At 48.5% G+C, this 21180-nt stretch overlaps 1 protein-coding gene across 18 annotated transcripts in view; it reads left to right on the top strand.

The window, feature by feature from the left end:
* jakmip3 (Janus kinase and microtubule interacting protein 3) overlaps window positions 1-21180 on the top strand; it is a 133561-nt gene that overhangs the window by 57748 nt on the left and 54633 nt on the right. For 17 of the 18 annotated variants that reach the window (XM_055936985.1, XM_055936988.1, XM_055936987.1 and 14 more), the window contains exons 3-4: window positions 6902-7144; window positions 10310-10552. In XM_055936985.1, coding sequence (XP_055792960.1) covers window positions 6902-7144; window positions 10310-10552 — 486 coding nt within the window. Of the gene's footprint in view, window positions 1-5619; window positions 5713-6901; window positions 7145-10309; window positions 10553-21180 lie in introns of those variants that run through there. The other variant, XM_055936990.1, reaches the window with a different exon arrangement.

Here is a 21180-nt window from a genome sequence, read left to right as displayed (position 1 = left end):
GTTATCACCCACTATGCAGGTTTATTTCAGACAATATGATGTCACAATAAGGATACTTATCACCCACTATGCAGGTTTATTTCAGACAATATGATGTCACAGTAAGGATACTTATCACCCACTATGCAGGTTTATTTCAGACAATATGATGTCACAGTAAGGATACTTATCACCCACTATGCAGGTTTATTTCAGACAATATGATGTCACAGTAAGGATACTTATCACCCACTATGCAGGTTTATTTCAGACAATATGATGTCACAGTAAGGATACTTATCACCCACTATGCAGGTTTATTTTAGACAATATGATGTCACAATAAGGATACTTATCACCCACTATGCAGGTTTATTTCAGACAATATGATGTCACAGTAAGGATACTTATCACCCACTATGCAGGTTTATTTCAGACAATATGATGTCACAGTAAGGATACTTATCACCCACTATGCAGGTTTATTTCAGACAATATGATGTCACAATAAGGATACTTATCACCCACTATGCAGGTTTATTTCAGACAATATGATGTCACAGTAAGGATACTTATCACCCACTATGCAGGTTTATTTCAGACAATATGATGTCACAATAAGGATACTTATCACCCACTATGCAGGTTTATTTCAGACAATATGATGTCACAATAAGGATACTTATCACCCACTATGCAGGTTTATTTCAGACAATATGATGTCACAATAAGGATACTTATCATCATGGTTTATTTTGACAATGGAGGCAGTTACCACTTAGCTGTCTGTCTTACATGACCCTGATTGTTAGGTCACACAGTGTTTATCTTTAACATAATCATGTCTTTTTATCTAGTTCAGATTTATCTCAAAGTTTCTTGTTACTCTCTTGTCTTTTTACTCGTGGATCATATGATACAATGTGACTCTTAGGATTTCTAAGTGAAGATGAAATGATCTGGAATAATGTCTTGATTCTGCCCCTGCACGGTCTTGCAGTGTGATTGATCCATTTCATTCTACTAGATGGAGCGACTAGCGCTGGGCTCAGCAGGTGTTACCTCAGTGCTCACACTCAGTCTCACTCCTAATGAATACACTCCCGTTGTATAGCTGCAAGGCAAGAAGGGCATTGTGCAACCTAACCTTTGACCCTTGTGAATAGTTGTATCTTGCAATGCAGAAATTGCTCATTTCCTCTGTTGGTGTTGCTGTGTGCTTGGTACAGTACCATGGAAACCACCGATGAACCAGGAACGGAAATGGTGAACAGAAATGGGGCTGTTTAAAAAAAAAAAAGTGTGAAATACAGCTGGGAATAGTCTCAATAATGTAAAGATGTTAAATGATGGATCTGAAGAGGGTATTGAACGAACTATTAGCCCAGTAAAGATGCCTGTGATTAACAAGACAAATTATTCCTAATGCTATTCTACCATTCAAGAGATACCTAGTCTGCCTAGTGTTAATGCTATTCTACCATTCTACAGTAGCCTAGTCAGACTAGTGTTAATGCTATCCTACCATTCTACAGTAGCCTAGTCAGACTAGTGTTAATGCTATTCTACCATTCTACTGTAGCCTAGTCAGACTAGTGTGTGTCTGATTAATGATTGTGTTCATGTAATCACAGAAGACTACAGTGTCTGAGTAAGGGGGTCAGCCCAGTGCTCCTGAGTGAGGGGGTCAGCCCAGTGCTCCTGGTTAAGGGGGTCAGCCCGGTGCTCCTAGGTAAGGGGGGTCAGCCCAGTGCTCGTGGGTAAGGGGGTCAGCCCAGTGCTCCTGAGTAAGGGGGTCAGCCCAGTGCTCCTGGGTAAGGGGGTCAGCCCAGTGCTCCTGAGTAAGGGGGTCAGCCCAGTGCTCCTGAGTAAGGGGGTCAGCCCAGTGCTCCTGAGTAAGGGGGTCAGCCCAGTGCTCCTGAGTAAGGGGCAGCCCCAGTGCTCCTGGGTAAGGGGCAGCCCCAGTGCACCTGAGTGAGGGGGTCAGCCCAGTGCTCCTGAGTAAGGGGGTCAGCCCAGTGCTCCTGGGTAAGGGGGTCAGCCCAGTGCTCCTGGGTAAGGGGGTCAGCCCAGTGCTCCTGGGTAAGGGGGTCAGCCCAGTGCTCCTGGGTAAGGGGGTCAGCCCAGTGCTCCTGGGTAAGGGGGTCAGCCCAGTGCTCCTGAGTAAGGGGGTCAGCCCAGTGCTCATGAGTAAGGGGTCAGCCCAGTGCTCCTGGGTAAGGGTATCAGCCCAGTGCTCCTGAGTAAGGGGTCAGCCCAGTGCTCCTGAGTAAGGGTATCAGCCCAGTGCTCCTAGGTAAGGGGGTCAGCCCAGTGCTCCTGAGTAAGGGGCAGCCCAGTGCTCCTGAGTAAGGGGGTCAGCCCAGTGCTCATAGGTAAGGGGCAGCCCAGTGCTCCTGGGTGAGGGAGGCAGCCCAGTGCTCCTGAGTAAGGGGGTCAGCCCAGTGCTCCTAGGTAAGGGGCAGCCCCAGTGCTCCTGAGTAAGGGGGTCAGCCCAGTGCTCCTGAGTAAGGGGGTCAGTCCAGTGCTCCTGAGTAAGGGTATCAGCCCAGTGCTCCTGAGTAAGGGTATCAGCCCAGTGCTCCTGAGTAAGGGTATCAGCCCAGTGCTCCTGAGTAAGGGGGTCAGCCCAGTGCTCCTGAGTAAGGGTATCAGCCCAGTGCTCCTGAGTAAGGGGGTCAGCCCAGTGCTCCTGAGTAAGGGGGTCAGCCCAGTGCTCCTGGGTAAGGGGGTCAGCCCAGTGCTCCTGAGTAAGGGGGTCAGCCCAGTGCTCCTGGGTAAGGGGGTCAGCCCAGTGCTCCTGGACGCTGTGTGCTCTGCTCCAGATGAACAGCTATCTACCCCCAGTAACAGTCCATGTCAAAGAGGCCATTGTGACATCTAATGTTAGACACTACTGTCTGTCTGTGTGTCTGTGGTGGCTGTGTGTCTGTGGGTCCCTTCCCTGTTGTTTGGCTGTCTGAATGAACAATGCTCTCTGCTCTGCATGTATGACCCAACCAATGCAGGTTTAGTTATATATTGTAGAGCAGGCTGTATGATGTAACAGGTTTAGTTATAGATAACAGGCTGTATGATGTAACAGGTTTAGTTATAGATAACAGGCTGTATGATGTAACAGGTTTAGTTATAGATAACAGGCTGTATAATACTACAGGTTTAGTTATAGATAACAGGCTGTATGATGTAACAGGTTTAGTTATAGATAACAGGCTGTATGATGTAACAGGTTTAGTAATAGATAACAGGCTGTATGATGTAACAGGTTTAGTTATAGATAACAGGCTGTATGATGTAACAGGTTTAGTTATAGATAACAGGCTGTATGATACTACAGGTTTAGTTATAGATAACAGGCTATATGATACTACAGGTTTAGTTATAGATAACAGGCTGTATGATTTAACAGGTTTAGTTATAGATAACAGGCTGTATGATGTAACAGGTTTAGTTATAGATAACAGGCTGTATGATGTAACAGGTTTAGTTACAGATAACAGGCTGTATGATACTACAGGTTTAGTTATAGATAACAGGCTGTATGATGTAACAGGTTTAGTTACAGATAACAGGCTGTATGATACTACAGGTTTAGTTACAGATAACAGGCTGTATGATGTAACAGGTTTAGTTATAGATAACAGGCTGTATGATACTACAGGTTTAGTTATAGATAACAGGCTGTATGATGTAACAGGTTTAGTTATAGATAACAGGCTGTATAATACTACAGGTTTAGTTATAGATAACAGGCTGTATGATGTAACAGGTTTAGTTATAGATAACAGGCTGTATGATGTAACAGGTTTAGTTATAGATAACAGGCTGTATGATGTAACAGGTTTAGTTACAGATAACAGGCTGTATGATACTACAGGTTTAGTTACAGATAACAGGCTGTATGATACTACAGGTTTAGTTACAGATAACAGGCTGTATAATACTACAGGTTTAGTTACAGATAACAGGCTGTATGATGTAACAGGTTTAGTTACAGATAACAGGCTGTATGATGTAACAGGTTTAGTTATAGATAACAGGCTGTATGATGTAACAGGTTTAGTTATAGATAACAGGCTGTATGATGTAACAGGTTTAGTTATAGATAACAGGCTGTATGATGTAACAGGTTTAGTTACAGATAACAGGCTGTATGATACTACAGCTTTAGTTATAGATAACAGGCTGTATGATGTAACAGGTTTAGTTATAGATAACAGGCTGTATGATACTACAGGTTTAGTTACAGATAACAGGCTGTATGATACTACAGGTTTAGTTACAGATAACAGGCTGTATGATACTACAGGTTTAGTTACAGATAACAGGCTGTATGATACTACAGGTTTAGTTATAGATAACAGGCTGTATGATGTAACAGGTTTAGTTATAGATAACAGGCTGTATGATACTACAGGTTTAGTTATAGATAACAGGCTGTATGATGTAACAGGTTTAGTTATAGATAACAGGCTGTATGATACTACAGGTTTAGTTATAGATAACAGGCTGTATGATGTAACAGGTTTAGTTATAGATAACAGGCTGTATGATACTACAGGTTTAGTTACAGATAAGAGGCTGTATGTTAGCACATTTATGAACTTGGTGACATCCTCACGGTTAATCCATGTTAATCTGCATTTTACAGTATACCAGTATATAATATATTAGTGGTATTACAGTATACCAGTATATGATATATTAGTAATATCTGCTAAATGACTTAAATGTAAAAAAAAAATGTAATATTATTATTACAGTACACCAGTATATAATATATTAGTAGTATTACTATTACAGTATACCGGTATATAATATATTAGTAGAATTAGTATTACAGTATACCAGTATATAATATATTAGTAGTATTACTATTACACTACACCAGTATATAATATATTAGTATTATTATTATTACAGTGTATCGGTATATAATATATTAGTAGTATTAGTATTACAGTGTACCAGTATATAATATATTAGTAGTATTACTATTACAGTATTACAGTATACCAGTATATAATATATTAGTAGTATTAGTATTACAGTATAACAGTATATTATATATTAGTATTATTAATATTACTATTACAGTATACCGGTGTATAATATATTGGTAGTATTAGTATTACAGTATATCATTATATAATATATTAGTAGTAGTAATATTACAGTATATCAGTATATAATATATTGGTAGTATTACTATTACAGTATATCAGTATATAATATATTGGTAGTATTAGTATTACAGTATATCAGTATATAATATATTAGTAGTAGTAATATTACAGTATATCAGTATATAATATATTGGTAGTATTACTATTACAGTATATCAGTATATAATATATTAGTATTAGTAATATTACAGTATATCAGTATATAATATATTAGTAGTAGTATTATCACAGTATATCAGTATATAATATATTAGTAGTAGTATTATTACAGTATATCTACCTATTATTTTGACCTAATAGTGACAATATCATTTAGTGCATAAATGTGTTTCATTCGGTAAAGTCTTCTGTAATGACTGTATATACTGCACAGTGTTGATGCTTTACAGTATGTGTGGTCTTCTCTGTTGGGTGTAATTACTCTAACGGATGACTGCGTCTCACCATAGGACCGACATGGGGTGACACCATGGCCCTCCGGCTAGACTTGCCACACGTACTGAGCCATCCCAGCTCCTGCACTGCTACACTGCTGCATGGCCAGCCGGTAATAACTCACTGTGAGGCCTGATGACAGCTACTATGTCATCTCATTTCAAATGGATGTTTCAAGTCTGTCTGTTAGATCTCCAGTTAGGTTGGGGGGGTTTTCAGTTTTCACTCAGCGGTATGGCCTGCTATGCTACTCTTGATCTCAGGGAAGTCCATGTTAGGACAGACAGACAGACAGACAGACAGACAGACAGACATCCCTCCCTCCCTCCCTCCCTCCCTCCCTCCCTCCCTCCCTCCCTCCCTCCCATTAGTACTCTGTAATCTGTTGTGTGTCTAGCCATGCATACAGTACATTGGATCATCTGTAGTGGTCCATCGGGTGCAGAGCTATTTGTGGTTGGTCTGCCTGGAGCGGCACCTGTCAATCAGTGTTAAAGTGGTGGGAGAGACTCAATATGACCCCAAATAAACCTGTGGGTTACCAAGGGGACACATACTATGTAGTACGACTAGAGCCAGTGGGAACTTCTCTGCTTGTAGGCTAGATATCAAATCAAATCAAACTTTATTGGTCACATGCGCCGAATACAACAAGTGTAGACTTTACCGTGAAATACTTACTTACAAGCCCTTAACTAACAGTTCAGTTCAAGAAAGAGTTAAGAAAATAATTACCAAGTAGACTAAAATAAAAAGTAATAATAAAAAGTAACACAATAAAATAACAATAACGAGGCTATAAACAGGGGGTACCGGTACAGAGTCAGTGTGCGGGGTACAGGTTAGTTGGGGTAATTTGTACATGTAGGTGGGGGGTGAAGTGACTTTGCATAGATAATAAACTGCGAGTAGCAGCAGTGTACAAAATCTATGACCTGACCCGACCTACAATCTCTACAACCCACTGTAACAATGGATCTCCCTCATCTAAAGTGACAGCATAGTAGGAGTCCTGGGGTCATAACATCAAAGCTTTCAGCGTTTCAGAACACTGTCTCCAGTCCATCTGACTGAATGTGTTCTGAGTGGTTTTGCTGCTGGGCTGTGAGTGTCTGTGATGTCTGATGTTGCTCTGTCTGGTGTCTATCCGTCCGTCCATCTCTCTCTGTTGGTCATTAAGCTAGACATACAGAGAGGTCTGTCCAACTTTGGCTATGAGTGTATGTAATGTCTCTTTCTCTCTCTCTCTCTCGCTCTCTCTCGCTCCTTCTCTGTCTCTCTCTCTCTCTCTCTTTCTCTAGGTTAGTAAGCTGGAGAGAGAGAAGAGCCACGAGGTGAGACATGAGCAGCACAAGTCTACAGTGGTGGTGACTGAGCTGAAGGCCAAGCTCCACGAGGAGAAGAGCAAGGAGCTCCAGGGACTCAGGGAGACGCTGCTACGGAGCCACGAGCTGGAGCTGATGAGGGTTATCAAGATCAAAGACGGAGAGATCCAGAGACTACAGGCTCTGGTTTATGCGCTGCGAGATGGATCCACAGACAAGGTACTTTACAATACAATTTCATTGTCAAAATTGGAATCGGAAGTTCATATTTTTGCTGTCTTAGGTTATTCCCCCTGGACACCACTGATACACACACAGGAGATAATGGTCCCCTGGACACCACTGATACACAGGAGAGAATGATCCCTCTGGACACCACTGATACACAGGAGATAATGGTCCCCTGGACACCACTGATACACAGGAGAGAATGATCCCTCTGGACACCACTGATACACAGGAGAGAATGGCCCCTCTGGACACCACTGATACACACACAGGAGAGAATGGGTCCCTGGACACCACTGATACACAGGGTCCCTGGACACCACTGATACACAGGAGAGAATGGGTCCCTGGACACCACTGATACATACACAGCAGAGAATGGTCCCCTGGACACCACTGACACACAGGAGAGAATGGTCCCCTGGACACCACTGATACACACACAGGAGAGAATGGTCCCCTGGACACCACTGACACACAGGAGAGAATGGTCCCCTGGACACCACTGATACACAGGAGAGAATGGTTCCCCTGGACACCACTGATACACAGGAGAGAATGATCCCCCTGGACACCACTGATACACACACAGGAGAGGATGGGATCCCTGGACACCACTGATACACAGGAGAGAATGGTCCCCTGGACACCACTGATACACAGGAGAGAATGGTCCCCTGGACACCACTGATACACAGGAGAGAATGGTTCCCCTGGACACCACTGATACACAGGAGAGGATGGATCCCCTGGACACCACTGATACACAGGAGAGAATGGTCCCCCTGGACACCACTGATACACAGGAGAGAATGGTCCCCTGGACACCACTGATACACAGGAGAGAATGGTCCCCTGGACACCACTGATACACAGGAGAGAATGGTCCCCTGGACACCACTGATACACAGGAGAGAATGGTCCCCTGGACACCACTGATACACACACAGGAGAGAATGGTCCCCTGGACACCACTGATACACACACAGGAGAGAATGGTCCCCTGGACACCACTGATACACAGGAGACAATGGTCCCCTGGACACCACTGATACACACACAGGAGAGAATGGTCCCCTGGACACCACTGATACACAGGAGAGAATGGTCCCCTGGACACCACTGATACACAGGAGAGAATGGTCCCTTGGACACCACTGATACACAGGAGAGAATGGTCCCCTGGACACCACTGATACACAGGAGAGAATGGTCCCCTGGACACCACTGATACACAGGAGAGAATGGTCCCCTGGACACCACTGATACACAGGAGAGAATGGTCCCCTGGACACCACTGATACACAGGAGAGAATGGTCCCCTGGACACCACTGATACACAGGAGAGAATGGTCCCCTGGACACCACTGACACACAGGAGAGAATGGTTCCCTGGACACCACTGATACACACACAGGAGAGAATGGTCCTCCTGGACACCACTGATACACAGGAGAGAATGATCCCCTGGACACCACTGATATACAGGAGAGAATGATCCCCTGGACACCACTGATACACACACAGGAGAGAATGATCCCCTGGACACCACTGATACACAGGAGAGAATGATCCCCTGGACACCACTGATACACACACAGGAGAGAATGGTTCCCTGGACACCACTGATACACAGGAGAGAATGGTCCCCTGGACACCACTGATACACAGGAGAGAATGATCCCCCTGGACACCACTGATACACAGGAGAGAATGGTTCTCTGGACACCACTGATACACAGGAGAGAATGATCCCCTGGACATCACTGATACACACACAGGAGAGAATGATCCCCTGGACACCACTGATACACACACAGGAGAGAATGATTCCCTGGACACCACTGATACACACACAGGAGAGAATGGTCCCCTGGACACCACTGATACACAGGAGAAAATGGTTCCCTGGACACCACTGACACACAGGAGAGAATGGTCCCCCTGGACACCACTGATACACAGGAGAGAATGGTTCCCCTGGACACCACTGATACACAGGAGAGAATGGTCCCCTGGACACCACTGATACACAGGAGAGAATGATCCCCTGGACACCACTGATACACACACAGGAGAGAATGGTCCCCTGGACACCACTGATACACAGGAGAGAATGATCCCTCTGGACATCACTGATACACAGGAGAGAATGGTCCCCCTGGACACCACTGATACACAGGAGAGAATGGTCCCCCTGGACACCACTGATACACAGGAGAGAATGGTCCCCTGGACACCACTGATACACAGGAGAGAATGATCCCCTGGACACCACTGATACACAGGAGAGAATGGTCCCCTGGACATCACTGATACACACACAGGAGAGAATGGTCCCCTGGACACCACTGATACACACACAGGAGAGAATGGTCCCCTGGACACCACTGATACACACACAGGAGAGAATGGTCCCCTGGACACCACTGATACACAGGAGAGAATGATCCCCTGGACACCACTGATACACAGGAGAGAATGGTCCCCTGGACACCACTGATACACAGGAGAGAATGGTCCCCTGGACACCACTGATACACAGGAGAGAATGATCCCCCTGGACACCACTGATACACAGGAGAGAATGGTTCTCTGGACACCACTGATACACAGGAGAGAATGATCCCCTGGACACCACTGATACACAGGAGAGAATGATCCCCCTGGACACCACTGATACACAGGAGAGAATGGTTCTCTGGACACCACTGATACACAGGAGAGAATGGTCCCCTGGACACCACTGATACACAGGAGAGAATGGTCCTCCTGGACACCACTGATACACACACAGGAGAGAATGGTCCCTCTGGACACCACTGATACACAGGAGAGAATGGTCCCTGGACACCACTGATACACAGGAGAGAATGGTCCTCCTGGACACCACTGATACACAGGAGAGAATGGTCCCCTGGACACCACTGATATACAGGAAAGAATGGTCCTCCTGGACACCCCTGATACACAGGAGAGGCTAGATGCAGCACAGGTTCAGCTGCAGTGCAGCATCCCGGGAGATGTTTAGGTGGTCGTGGATTTGAGTAATGTTCTGATACAAGCAGCCCTACAGTAACCCGTTCAGCCCATCAGGGAACCTTCTGGTTACTGGTCCACCACTCTAACCTCTGGGTGACCTACCCTCCCTGTCAGGTGAAGACGGCTCTGTTTGCAGAGGCGCGTGAGGAGGCCAGGCGTGGTTTTGAGGGGGAGAGGAGCAGACTACAGCAGGAGATCTACGAGCTGAAGGGCATGAAGAGACAGATGGAGGAAGCTCTGAACTTGGCCGTACAGGCAGACAAGACCAAGGCTGCTGAGATACGATCCGTCTATCATGTACACCAGGAGGAGGTCACCCGCATCAAGAGGGAGTGTGAGAGAGAGATACGCAGACTGGTGAGAGAGATTTATACTCCTCATCACACACACAGACACACAGACACACACACACACACACACACACACACAGTAGAGTAGACCTCATTGCTTTATAAACTGTACATGTTATTTACAGTCCCATGATCCCTTCTGAATGAGAGTGTAATGTGTAATGGAGGGTGGATAACATGGCGTTTACTGTAACGGGCTTTAATGGGCCGTAGTGAGTAGAGATCAGGTGACCTGTGAGGAGAGCTCAGAGATCGTTCTGCCCTGTGATGTGTCAGCAACAGTCTGAAAGTCCGTCCCAAATGGCACCTTATTCCCTACATAGTGAACTACTTTTGGCCAGAGCTCTATTGGTTCTGGTCAAAGTAGTGGACTACATAGAGAATAGGGTGTCATTTGGGGATGCAGTCCTGTGGTACTGGGCTCCAGGAGGTCCGGCCACCACTTTCCCTATAGTCTGGTTCACTCATCCATAGTGACATATTAATGTATACACTCCTGAATAGAAATACTGGCAGCAATAGGCTAGCACTGCCCCAATACTGCCTCACCAATAGGCTAGCACTGCCTCAATACTGCCTCAGTTATAGGCTAGCACTGCCCCAATACTGCCTCAGCAATAGGCTAGCACTGCCCCAATACTGCCTCAGCAATAGGCTAGCACTGCCCCAATACTGCCTCAGCAATAGGCTAGCACTGCCTCAATACTGCCTCAGTAATAGGTTAGCACTGCCCCAATACTGCCTCAGCAATAGGCTAGCACTGCCCTAATACTGCCTCAGCAATAGGCTAGCACTGCCCCAATACTGCCTCAGCAATAGGCTAGCACTGCCTCAATACTGCCTCAGCAATAGGCAAGCACTGCCTCAATACTGCCTCAGTAATAGGTTAGCACTGCCCCAATACTGCCTCAGCAATAGGCTAGCACTGCCTCAATACTGCCTCAGCAATAGGCTAGCACTGCCTCAATACTGCCTCAGCAATAGGTTAGCACTGCCCCAATACTGCCTCAGCAATAGGCTAGCACTGCCTCAATACTGCCTCAGCAATAGGCTAGCACTGCCCCAATACTGCCTCAGCAATAGGCTAGCACTGCCCCAATACTGCCTCAGCAATAGGCTAGCACTGCCTCAATACTGCCTCAGCAATAGGCTAGCACTGCCTCAATACTGCCTCAGTAATAGGTTAGCACTGCCCCAATACTGCCTCAGCAATAGGCTAGCACTGCCTCAATACTGCCTCAGCAATAGGCTAGCACTGCCTCAATACTGCCTCAGCAATAGGTTAGCACTGCCCCAATACTGCCTCAGCAATAGGCTAGCACTGCCTCAATACTGCCTCAGCAATAGGCTAGCACTGCCCCAATACTGCCTCAGCAATAGGCTAGCACTGCCTCAATACTGCCTCAGCAATAGGCTAGCACTGCCTCAATACTGCCTCAGTAATAGGTTAGCACTGCCCCAATACTGCCTCAGCAATAGGTTAGCACTGCCTCAATACTGCCTCAGCAATAATCTAGCACTGCCCCAATACTGCCTCAGCAATAGACTAGCACTGCCCCAATACTGCCTCAGTCAGCAATAGACTAGCACTGCCCCAATACTGCCTCAGCAATAGGCTAGCATTGCCCCAATACTGCCTCAGCAATAGGCTAGCACTGCCCCAATACTGCCTCAGTAATAGGTTAGCACTGCTCTAATACTGCCTCAGCAATAGGCTAGCACTGCCCCAATACTGCCTCAGTAATAGGCTAGCACTGCCCCAATACTGCCTCAGTAATAGGCTAGCATTGCCCCAATACTGCCTCACCAATAGGCTAGCACTGCCTCAATACTGCCTCAGTAATAGGTTAGCACTGCCCCAATACTGCCTCAGCAATAGGCTAGCACTGCCCCAATACTGCCTCAGCAATAGGCTAGCACTGCCCCAATACTGCCTCAGCAATAGGCTAGCACTGCCTCAATACTGCATCAGTAATAGGTTAGCACTGCCCCAATACTGCCTCAGCAATAGGCTAGCACTGCCCTAATACTGCCTCAGCAATAGGCTAGCACTGCCCCAATACTGCCTCAGCAATAGGCTAGCACTGCCTCAATACTGCCTCAGCAATAGGCTAGCACTGCCTCAATACTGCCTCAGTAATAGGTTAGCACTGCCCCAATACTGCCTCAGCAATAGGCTAGCACTGCCTCAATACTGCCTCAGCAATAGGCTAGCACTGCCTCAATACTGCCTCAGCAATAGGTTAGCACTGCCCCAATACTGCCTCAGCAATAGGCTAGCACTGCCTCAATACTGCCTCAGCAATAGGCTAGCACTGCCCCAATACTGCCTCAGCAATAGGCTAGCACTGCCCCAATACTGCCTCAGCAATAGGCTAGCACTGCCTCAATACTGCCTCAGCAATAGGCTAGCACTGCCTCAATACTGCCTCAGCAATAGGTTAGCACTGCCCCAATACTGCCTCAGCAATAGGCTAGCACTGCCTCAATACTGCCTCAGCAATAGGCTAGCACTGCCTCAATACTGCCTCAGCAATAGGTTAGCACTGCCCCAATACTGCCTCAGCAATAGGCTAGCACTGCCTCAATACTGCCTCAGCAATAGGCTAGCACTGCCCCAATACTGCCTCAGCAATAGGCTAGCACTGCCTCAATACTGCCTCAGCAATAGGCTAGCACTGCCTCAATACTGCCTCAGTAATAGGTTAGCACTGCCCCAATACTGCCTCAGCAATAGGTTAGCACTGCCTCAATACTGCCTCAGCAATAATCTAGCACTGCCCCAATACTGCCTCAGCAATAGGCTAGCACTGCCCCAGTACTGCCTCATCAATAGGCTAGCACTGCCCCAATACTGCCTCAGTCAGCAATAGGCTAGCACTGCCCCAATACTGCCTCAGCAATAGACTAGCACTGCCCCAATACTGCCTCAGTCAGCAATAGACTAGCACTGCCCCAATACTGCCTCAGCAATAGGCTAGCATTGCCCCAATACTGCCTCAGCAATAGGCTAGCACTGCCCCAATACTGCCTCAGTAATAGGTTAGCACTGCTCTAATACTGCCTCAGCAATAGGCTAGCACTGCCCCAATACTGCCTCAGTAATAGGCTAGCACTGCCCCAATACTGCCTCAGTAATAGGATAGCATTGCCCCAATACTGCCTCAGCAATAGGTTAGCACTGCCCCAATACTGCCTCAGCAATAGGCTAGCACTGCCCCAATACTGCCTCAGCAATAGGCTAGCATTGCCCCAATACTGCCTCAGCAATAGGCTAGTAATGCCCCAATACTGCCTCAGCAATAGGCTAGTAATGCCCCAATACTGCCTCAGCAATAGGCTAGCACTGCCCCAGTACTGCCTCAGCAATAGGCTAGCACTGCCCCAGTACTGCCTCAGCAATAGGCTAGTACTGCCCCAATACTGCCTCAGCAATAGGCTAGCACTGCCCTAATACTGCCTCAGCAATAGGCTAGCACTGCCCCAATACTGCCTCAGCAATAGGCTAGCACTGCCTCAATACTGCCTCAGCAATAGGCTAGCACTGCTCTAATACTGCCTCAGCAATAGGCTAGCACTGCTCTAATACTGCCTCAGCAATAGGCTAGTACTGCCCCAATACTGCCTCAGCAATAGGCTAGCACTGCCTCAATACTGCCTCAGCAATAGGCTAGTACTGCCCCAATACTGCCTCAGCAATAGGCTAGTACTGCCCTAATACTGCCTCAGCAATAGGCTAGCACTGCCCCAATACTGCCTCAGCAATAGGCTAGTACTGCCCCAATACTGCCTCAGCAATAGGCTAGCACTGCCTCAATACTGCCTCAGCAATAGGCTAGCACTGCCCCAATACTGCCTCAGCAATAGGCTAATAATACCCCAATACTGCCTCAGCAATAGGCTAGCACTGCCTCAATACTGCCTCAGCAATAGGCTAGCACTGCTCCAATACTCCTACTGATTAGCATCAGCAGGCTATAGCCAGATGAATGTAACAGACAGGTTAGCATCAGCAAGGTATAGCCAGGTGAATGTAGCAGACAGGCTAGCATCAGCAGGGTATAGCCAGGTGAATACAGCAGACAGGCTAGCATCAGCAGGGTATAGCCAGGTGAATGTAACAGACAGATTAGCATCAGCAGGCTATAGCCAGGTGAATGCAGCAGACAGGCTAGCATCAGCAGGGTATAGCCAGGTGAATGCAGCAGACAGGCTAGCATCAGCAGGGTATAGCCAGGTGAATGTAACAGACAGATTAGCATCAGCAGGCTATAGTGTTGATGACACAAGTTTACTGGAGAACTGAGACGAAGTAGAGACTCTGGACAGGGTGGATATTCGTATAATAAAAAGCAGTTTTATTCAGAGGTAAAGATATCTGATACAAGCATGCTTGGACTCGTTCATTCGGCTCGTAAGGAACCTGCAGACAGAGCCCAGATAACAGAAATACATAGTCATTTTATACAGCACAGAAAGTAGGTTGAGTCTGGAAGTTCTGGTCCTCTGGTTGGTTCTGATGAGTTGGGCGAGGTCTCCTTCAGGCTAGTATCACTGTCCCATTGGCTCTGAGTAGAGTTCTTTGTCTTCAAAAATGTTCAGACTGAAGAGGAGTTTTTTGTGTGTGCGTTGATGTTCCTGTCTTATCTGTGTTTTATGAAAGATTTACGTCAGCCCTCAGTCCTTGGTTATGTGTGTGTGTCTCATTATCTCGTGGGAAGCCGTACCAAGCACTCTTGCTCAAGGCCTTCCCTGCTTTATCAGTGTTTATGAATGTTCTGTGTCAGCCATCTGTCTCTGGTGTGTGTGTGCCTCAGTTTCTGCTTGTGAGTATGTGAGAGAACCTTGTTTAAGAAAGAAGTTAGTTATAACAATGTAATAGCAATATGCTTGTGTTATTACAATGGTATTTCTTACAATAGCCAGGTGAATGTAGCAGACAGGCTAGCATCAGCAGGGTATAGCTAGGTGAATGTAGTAGACAGGTTAGCATCAGCAGGCTATAGCCAGGTGAATGTAGCAAACAGGTTAGCATCAGCAGGGTATAGCCAGGTGAATGTAGCAGACAGGTTAGCATCAGCAGGGTATAGCTAGGTGAATGTAGCAGACAGGTTAGCATCAGCAGGGTATAGCTAGGTGAATGTAGCAGACAGGCTAGCATCAGCAGGCTATAGCCAGGTGAATGTAGCAGACAGGCTAGCATCAGCAGGCTATAGCCAGGTGAATGTAGCAGACAGGCTTTCATCAGCAGGGTATAGCCAGGTGAATGTAGCAGACAGGTTAGCATCAGCAGGGTATAGCCAGTTGAATGTAGCAGACAGGTTAGCATCAGCAGGGTATAGCTAAGTGAATGTAGCAGACATGTTAGCATCAGCAGGCTATTGCCAGGTGAATGTAGCAGACAGGCTAGCATCAGCAGGGTATAGCTAGATGAATCTAGTAGACAGGTTAGCATCAGCAGGCTATAGCCAGGTGAATGTAGCAGACAGGCTAGCATCAGCAGGGTATAGCTAGATGAATCTAGTAGACAGGTTAGCATCAGCAGGCTATAGCCAGGTGAATGTAGCAGACAGGTTAGCATCAGCAGGCTATTGCCAGGTGAATGTAGCAGACAGGCTAGCATCAGCAGGGTATAGCTAGATGAATCTAGTAGACAGGTTAGCATCAGCAGGCTATAGCCAGGTGAATGTAGCAGACAGGTTAGCATCAGCAGGGTATAGCCAGGTGAATGTAGTAGACAGGTTAGCATCAGCAGGCTATAGCCAGGTGAATGCTTTAGATATGTTTCTGTATGTGGGCTCTGCTGATTTTAATAGGGCAAGCTACAATATCTAGCTGCCAGTGAGAGTCAATGACAAAAGAGAAGAGGAGGAGGAGGAGGGGGGAAGAGGGGGAGTAGATGAGAGTTCTATGACATCACCACATTCTGCTGATGAAAGCATATGGAAATAAGCTATTTAAAGCATAATTGAACATCTTAAAGACAGAGATGCTGGATGGAACCCCCTAAAGGCTTCTGAACATGAATGCGGGCTATCTAGACTTCAATGTTATGGCTTGCGTCAAAGACGGGTCCCTATTCCCTATGTAATGCACTACTTTTTTTACCAGGGCCTGCATAGGGCTCTGGTCAAATATAGTGCACTATATAGAGAAAGGGGTGGCATTTTGGACACAGCCAGATATTGTTTATCCCCCTCATTACTTCTGGAAATGTATGTGGGCTATCTAGACTACAATGATATGGCTTGATGCACAGAATGTAATAGTTGAAGCTGTGTATCTGCGTGGGAGGAAATGAACATCAGCAGAAAATGGGCTAATTTGCAGGTTTTAATTTCCAATGTGTTCAGATGTTCAGTGTTCTCCTCAGAGGGAAGCAGCACATGAGTTAACGGCCTTGTCAGCAGCTAGTGGGACAGTAGTTAGGGTCTCTGGCAGAAGCAGCAGCTAGTGGGACAGTGGTTAGGGACTCTGGCAAAAGCAGCAGCTAGTGGGACAGTGGTTAGGGACTCTGGCAGAAGCAGCAGCTAGTGGGACAGTGGTTAGGGACTCTGGCAGAAGCAGCAGCTAGTGGGACAGTGGTTAGGGACTCTGGCAGAAGCAGCAGCTAGTGGGACAGTGGTTAGGGACTCTGGCCTTGTCAGCAGCTAGTGGGACAGTGGTTAGGGACTCTGGCAGCAGCTAGTGGGACAGTGGTTTGGGACTCTGGCAGAAGCAGCAGCTGGTGGGACAGTGGTTAGGGACTCTGGCCTTGTCAGCAGCTAGTGGGACAGTTGTTAGGGACTCTGGCAGAAGCAGCAGCTAGTGGGACAGTGGTTAGGGACTCTGGCAGAAGCAGCAGCTAGTGGGACAGTGGTTAGGGACTCTGGCAGAAGTAGCAGCTAGTGGGACAGTGGTTAGGGACTCTGACAGAAGCAGCAGCTAGTGGGACAGTGGATAGGGACTCTGGCAGAAGCAGCAGCTAGTGGGACAGTGGTTAGGGACTCTGGCAGAAGCAGCAGCTAGTGGGACAGTGGTTAGGGACTCTGGCAGAAGCAGCAGCTAGTGGGACAGTGGTTAGGGACTCTGGCAGAAGCAGCAGCTAGTGGGACAGTGGTTAGGGACTCTGGCAGAAGCAGCAGCTAGTGGGACAGTGGTGGTTAGGGACTCTGGCAGAAGCAGCAGCTAGTGGGACAGTGGTTAGGGACTCTGGCAGAAGCAGCAGCTAGTGGGACAGTGGTTAGGGACTCTGGTAGAAGCAGCAGCTAGTGGGACAGTGGTTAGGGACTCTGGCAGAAGCAGCAGCTAGTGGGACAGTGGTTAGGGACTCTGGCAGAAGCAGCAACTAGTGGGGCAGTGGTTAGGGACTCTGGCAGAAGCAGCAGCTAGTGGGGAAGTGGTGGTTAGGGACTCTGGCAGAAGCAGCAGCTAGTGGGACAGTGGTTAGGGACTCTGGCAGAAGCAGCAGCTAGTGGGACAGTGGTTAGGGACTCTGGCAGAAGCAGCAGCTAGTGGGACAGTGGTTAGGGACTCTGGCAGAAGCAGCAGCTAGTGGGACAGTGGTGGTTAGGGACTCTGGCAGAAGCAGCAGCTAGTGGGACAGTGGTGGTTAGGGACTCTGGCAGAAGCAGCAGCTAGTGGGACAGTGGTTAGGGACTCTGGCAGAAGCAGCAGCTAGTGGGACAGTGGTGGTTAGGGACTCTGGCAGAAGCAGCAGCTAGTGGGACAGTGGTTAGGGACTCTGGCAGAAGCAGCAGCTAGTGGGACAGTGGTTAGGGACTCTGGCAGAAGCAGCAGCTAGTGGGACAGTTGTTAGGGACTCTGGCAGAAGCAGCAGCTAGTGGGACAGTGGTTAGGGACTCTGGCCTTGTCAGCAGCTAGTGGGACAGTGGTTAGGGACTCTGGCAGAAGCAGCAGCTAGTGGGACAGTGGTTTGGGACTCTAGCAGAAGCAGCAGCTAGTGGGACAGTGGTTAGGGACTCTGGCCTTGTCAGCAGCTAGTGGGACAGTGGTTAGGGACTCTGGCAGAAGCAGCAGCTAGTGGGACAGTGGTTAGGGACTCTGGCAGAAGCAGCAGCTAGTGGGACAGTGGTTTGGGACTCTAGCAGAAGCAGCAGCTAGTGGGACAGTGGTTAGGGACTCTGGCAGAAGCAGCAGCTAGTGGGACAGTGGTTAGGGACTCTGGCAGAAGTAGCAGCTAGTGGGACAGTGGTTAGGGACTCTGGCAGAAGCAGCAGCTAGTGGGACAGTGGTTAGGGACTCTGGCAGAAGCAGCAGCTAGTGGGACAGTGGTTAGGGACTCTGGCAGAAGTAGCAGCTAGTGGGACAGTGGTGGTTAGGGACTCTGGCAGAAGCAGCAGCTAGTGGGACAGTGGTTAGGGACTCTGGCAGAAGCAGCAGCTAGTGGGACAGTGGTTAGGGACTCTGGCAGAAGCAGCAGCTAGTGGGACAGTGGTTAGGGACTCTGGCAGAAGCAGCAGCTAGTGGGACAGTGGTTAGGGACTCTGGCAGAAGCAGCAGCTAGTGGGACAGTGGTTAGGGACTCTGGCAGAAGCAACAGCTAGTGGGACAGTGGTTAGGGACTCTGGCAGAAGCAGCAGCTAGTGGGACAGTGGTTAGGGACTCTGGCAGAAGCAGCAGCTAGTGGGACAGTGGTTAGGGACTCTGGCAGAAGCAGCAGCTAGTGGGACAGTGGTTAGGGACTCTGGCAGAAGCAGCAGCTAGTGGGACAGTGCTTAGGGACTCTGGCAGAAGCAGCAGCTAGTGGGACAGTGGTTAGGGACTCTGGCAGAAGCAGCAGCTAGTGGGACAGTGGTTAGGGACTCTGGTAGAAGCAGCAGCTAGTGGGACAGTTGTTAGGGACTCTGGCAGAAGCAGCAGCTAGTGGGACAGTGGTTAGGGACTCTGGCAGAAGCAGCAGCTAGTGGGACAGTGGTTAGGGACTCTGGCAGAAGCAGCAGCTAGTGGGACAGTGGTTAGGGACTCTGGCAGAAGCAGCAGCTAGTGGGACAGTGGTTAGGGACTCTGGCAGAAGCAGCAGCTAGTGGGACAGTGGTTAGGGACTCTGGTAGAAGCAGCAGCTAGTGGGACAGTGGTTAGGGACTCTGGCAGAAGCAGCAGCTAGTGGGACAGTGGTTAGGGACTCTGGCAGAAGCAGCAACTAGTGGGACAGTGGTTAGGGACTCTGGCAGAAGCAGCAGCTAGTGGGACAGTGGTTAGGGACTCTGGCAGAAGCAGCAGCTAGTGGGACAGTGGTTAGGGACTCTGGCAGAAGCAGCTAGTGGGACAGTGGTTAGGGACTCTGGCAGAAGCAGCAGCTAGTGGGACAGTGGTTAGGGACTCTGGCAGAAGCAGCAGCTAGTGGGACAGTGGTTAGGGACTCTGGCAGAAGCAGCAGCTAGTGGGACAGTGGTGGTTAGGGACTCTGGCAAAAGCAGCAGCTAGTGGGACAGTGGTTAGGGACTCTGGCAGAAGCAGCAGCTAGTGGGACAGTGGTTAGGGACTCTGGCAGAAGCAGCAGCTAGTGGGACAGTGGTGGTTAGGGACTCTGGCAGAAGCAGCAGCTAGTGGGACAGTGGTTAGGGACTCTGGCAGAAGCAGCAGCTAGTGGGACAGTGGTTAGGGACTCTGGCAGAAGCAGCAGCTAGTGGGACAGTGGTTAGGGACTCTGGTAGAAGCAGCAGCTAGTGGGACAGTGGTTAGGGACTCTGGCAGAAGCAGCAGCTAGTGGGACAGTGGTTAGGGACTCTGGCAGAAGCAGCAGCTAGTGGGACAGTGGTTAGGGACTCTGGCAGAAGCAGCAGCTAGTGGGACAGTGGTTAGGGACTCTGGCAGAAGCAGCAGCTAGTGGGACAGTGGTTAGGGACTCTGGCAGAAGCAGCAGCTAGTGGGACAGTGCTTAGGGACTCTGGCAGAAGCAGCAGCTAGTGGGACAGTGGTTAGGGACTCTGGCAGAAGCAGCAGCTAGTGGGACAGTGGTTAGGGACTCTGGTAGAAGCAGCAGCTAGTGGGACAGTTGTTAGGGACTCTGGCAGAAGCAGCAGCTAGTGGGACAGTGGTTAGGGACTCTGGCAGAAGCAGCAGCTAGTGGGACAGTGGTTAGGGACTCTGGCAGAAGCAGCAGCTAGTGGGACAGTGGTTAGGGACTCTGGCAGAAGCAGCAGCTAGTGGGACAGTGGTTAGGGACTCTGGCAGAAGCAGCAGCTAGTGGGACAGTGGTTAGGGACTCTGGTAGAAGCAGCAGCTAGTGGGACAGTGGTTAGGGACTCTGGCAGAAGCAGCAGCTAGTGGGACAGTGGTTAGGGACTCTGGCAGAAGCAGCAACTAGTGGGACAGTGGTTAGGGACTCTGGCAGAAGCAGCAGCTAGTGGGACAGTGGTTAGGGACTCTGGCAGAAGCAGCAGCTAGTGGGACAGTGGTTAGGGACTCTGGCAGAAGCAGCTAGTGGGACAGTGGTTAGGGACTCTGGCAGAAGCAGCAGCTAGTGGGACAGTGGTTAGGGACTCTGGCAGAAGCAGCAGCTAGTGGGACAGTGGTTAGGGACTCTGGCAGAAGCAGCAGCTAGTGGGACAGTGGTGGTTAGGGACTCTGGCAAAAGCAGCAGCTAGTGGGACAGTGGTTAGGGACTCTGGCAGAAGCAGCAGCTAGTGGGAC

The sequence above is a fragment of the Salvelinus fontinalis genome, chromosome 1, assembly GCF_029448725.1.
Source record: "Salvelinus fontinalis isolate EN_2023a chromosome 1, ASM2944872v1, whole genome shotgun sequence".
NCBI classification, from domain to species: domain Eukaryota; kingdom Metazoa; phylum Chordata; class Actinopteri; order Salmoniformes; family Salmonidae; genus Salvelinus; species Salvelinus fontinalis.
Note: the sequence above shows the minus strand (reverse complement) of the source record. Positions and strands in the feature narration are given on the sequence as shown.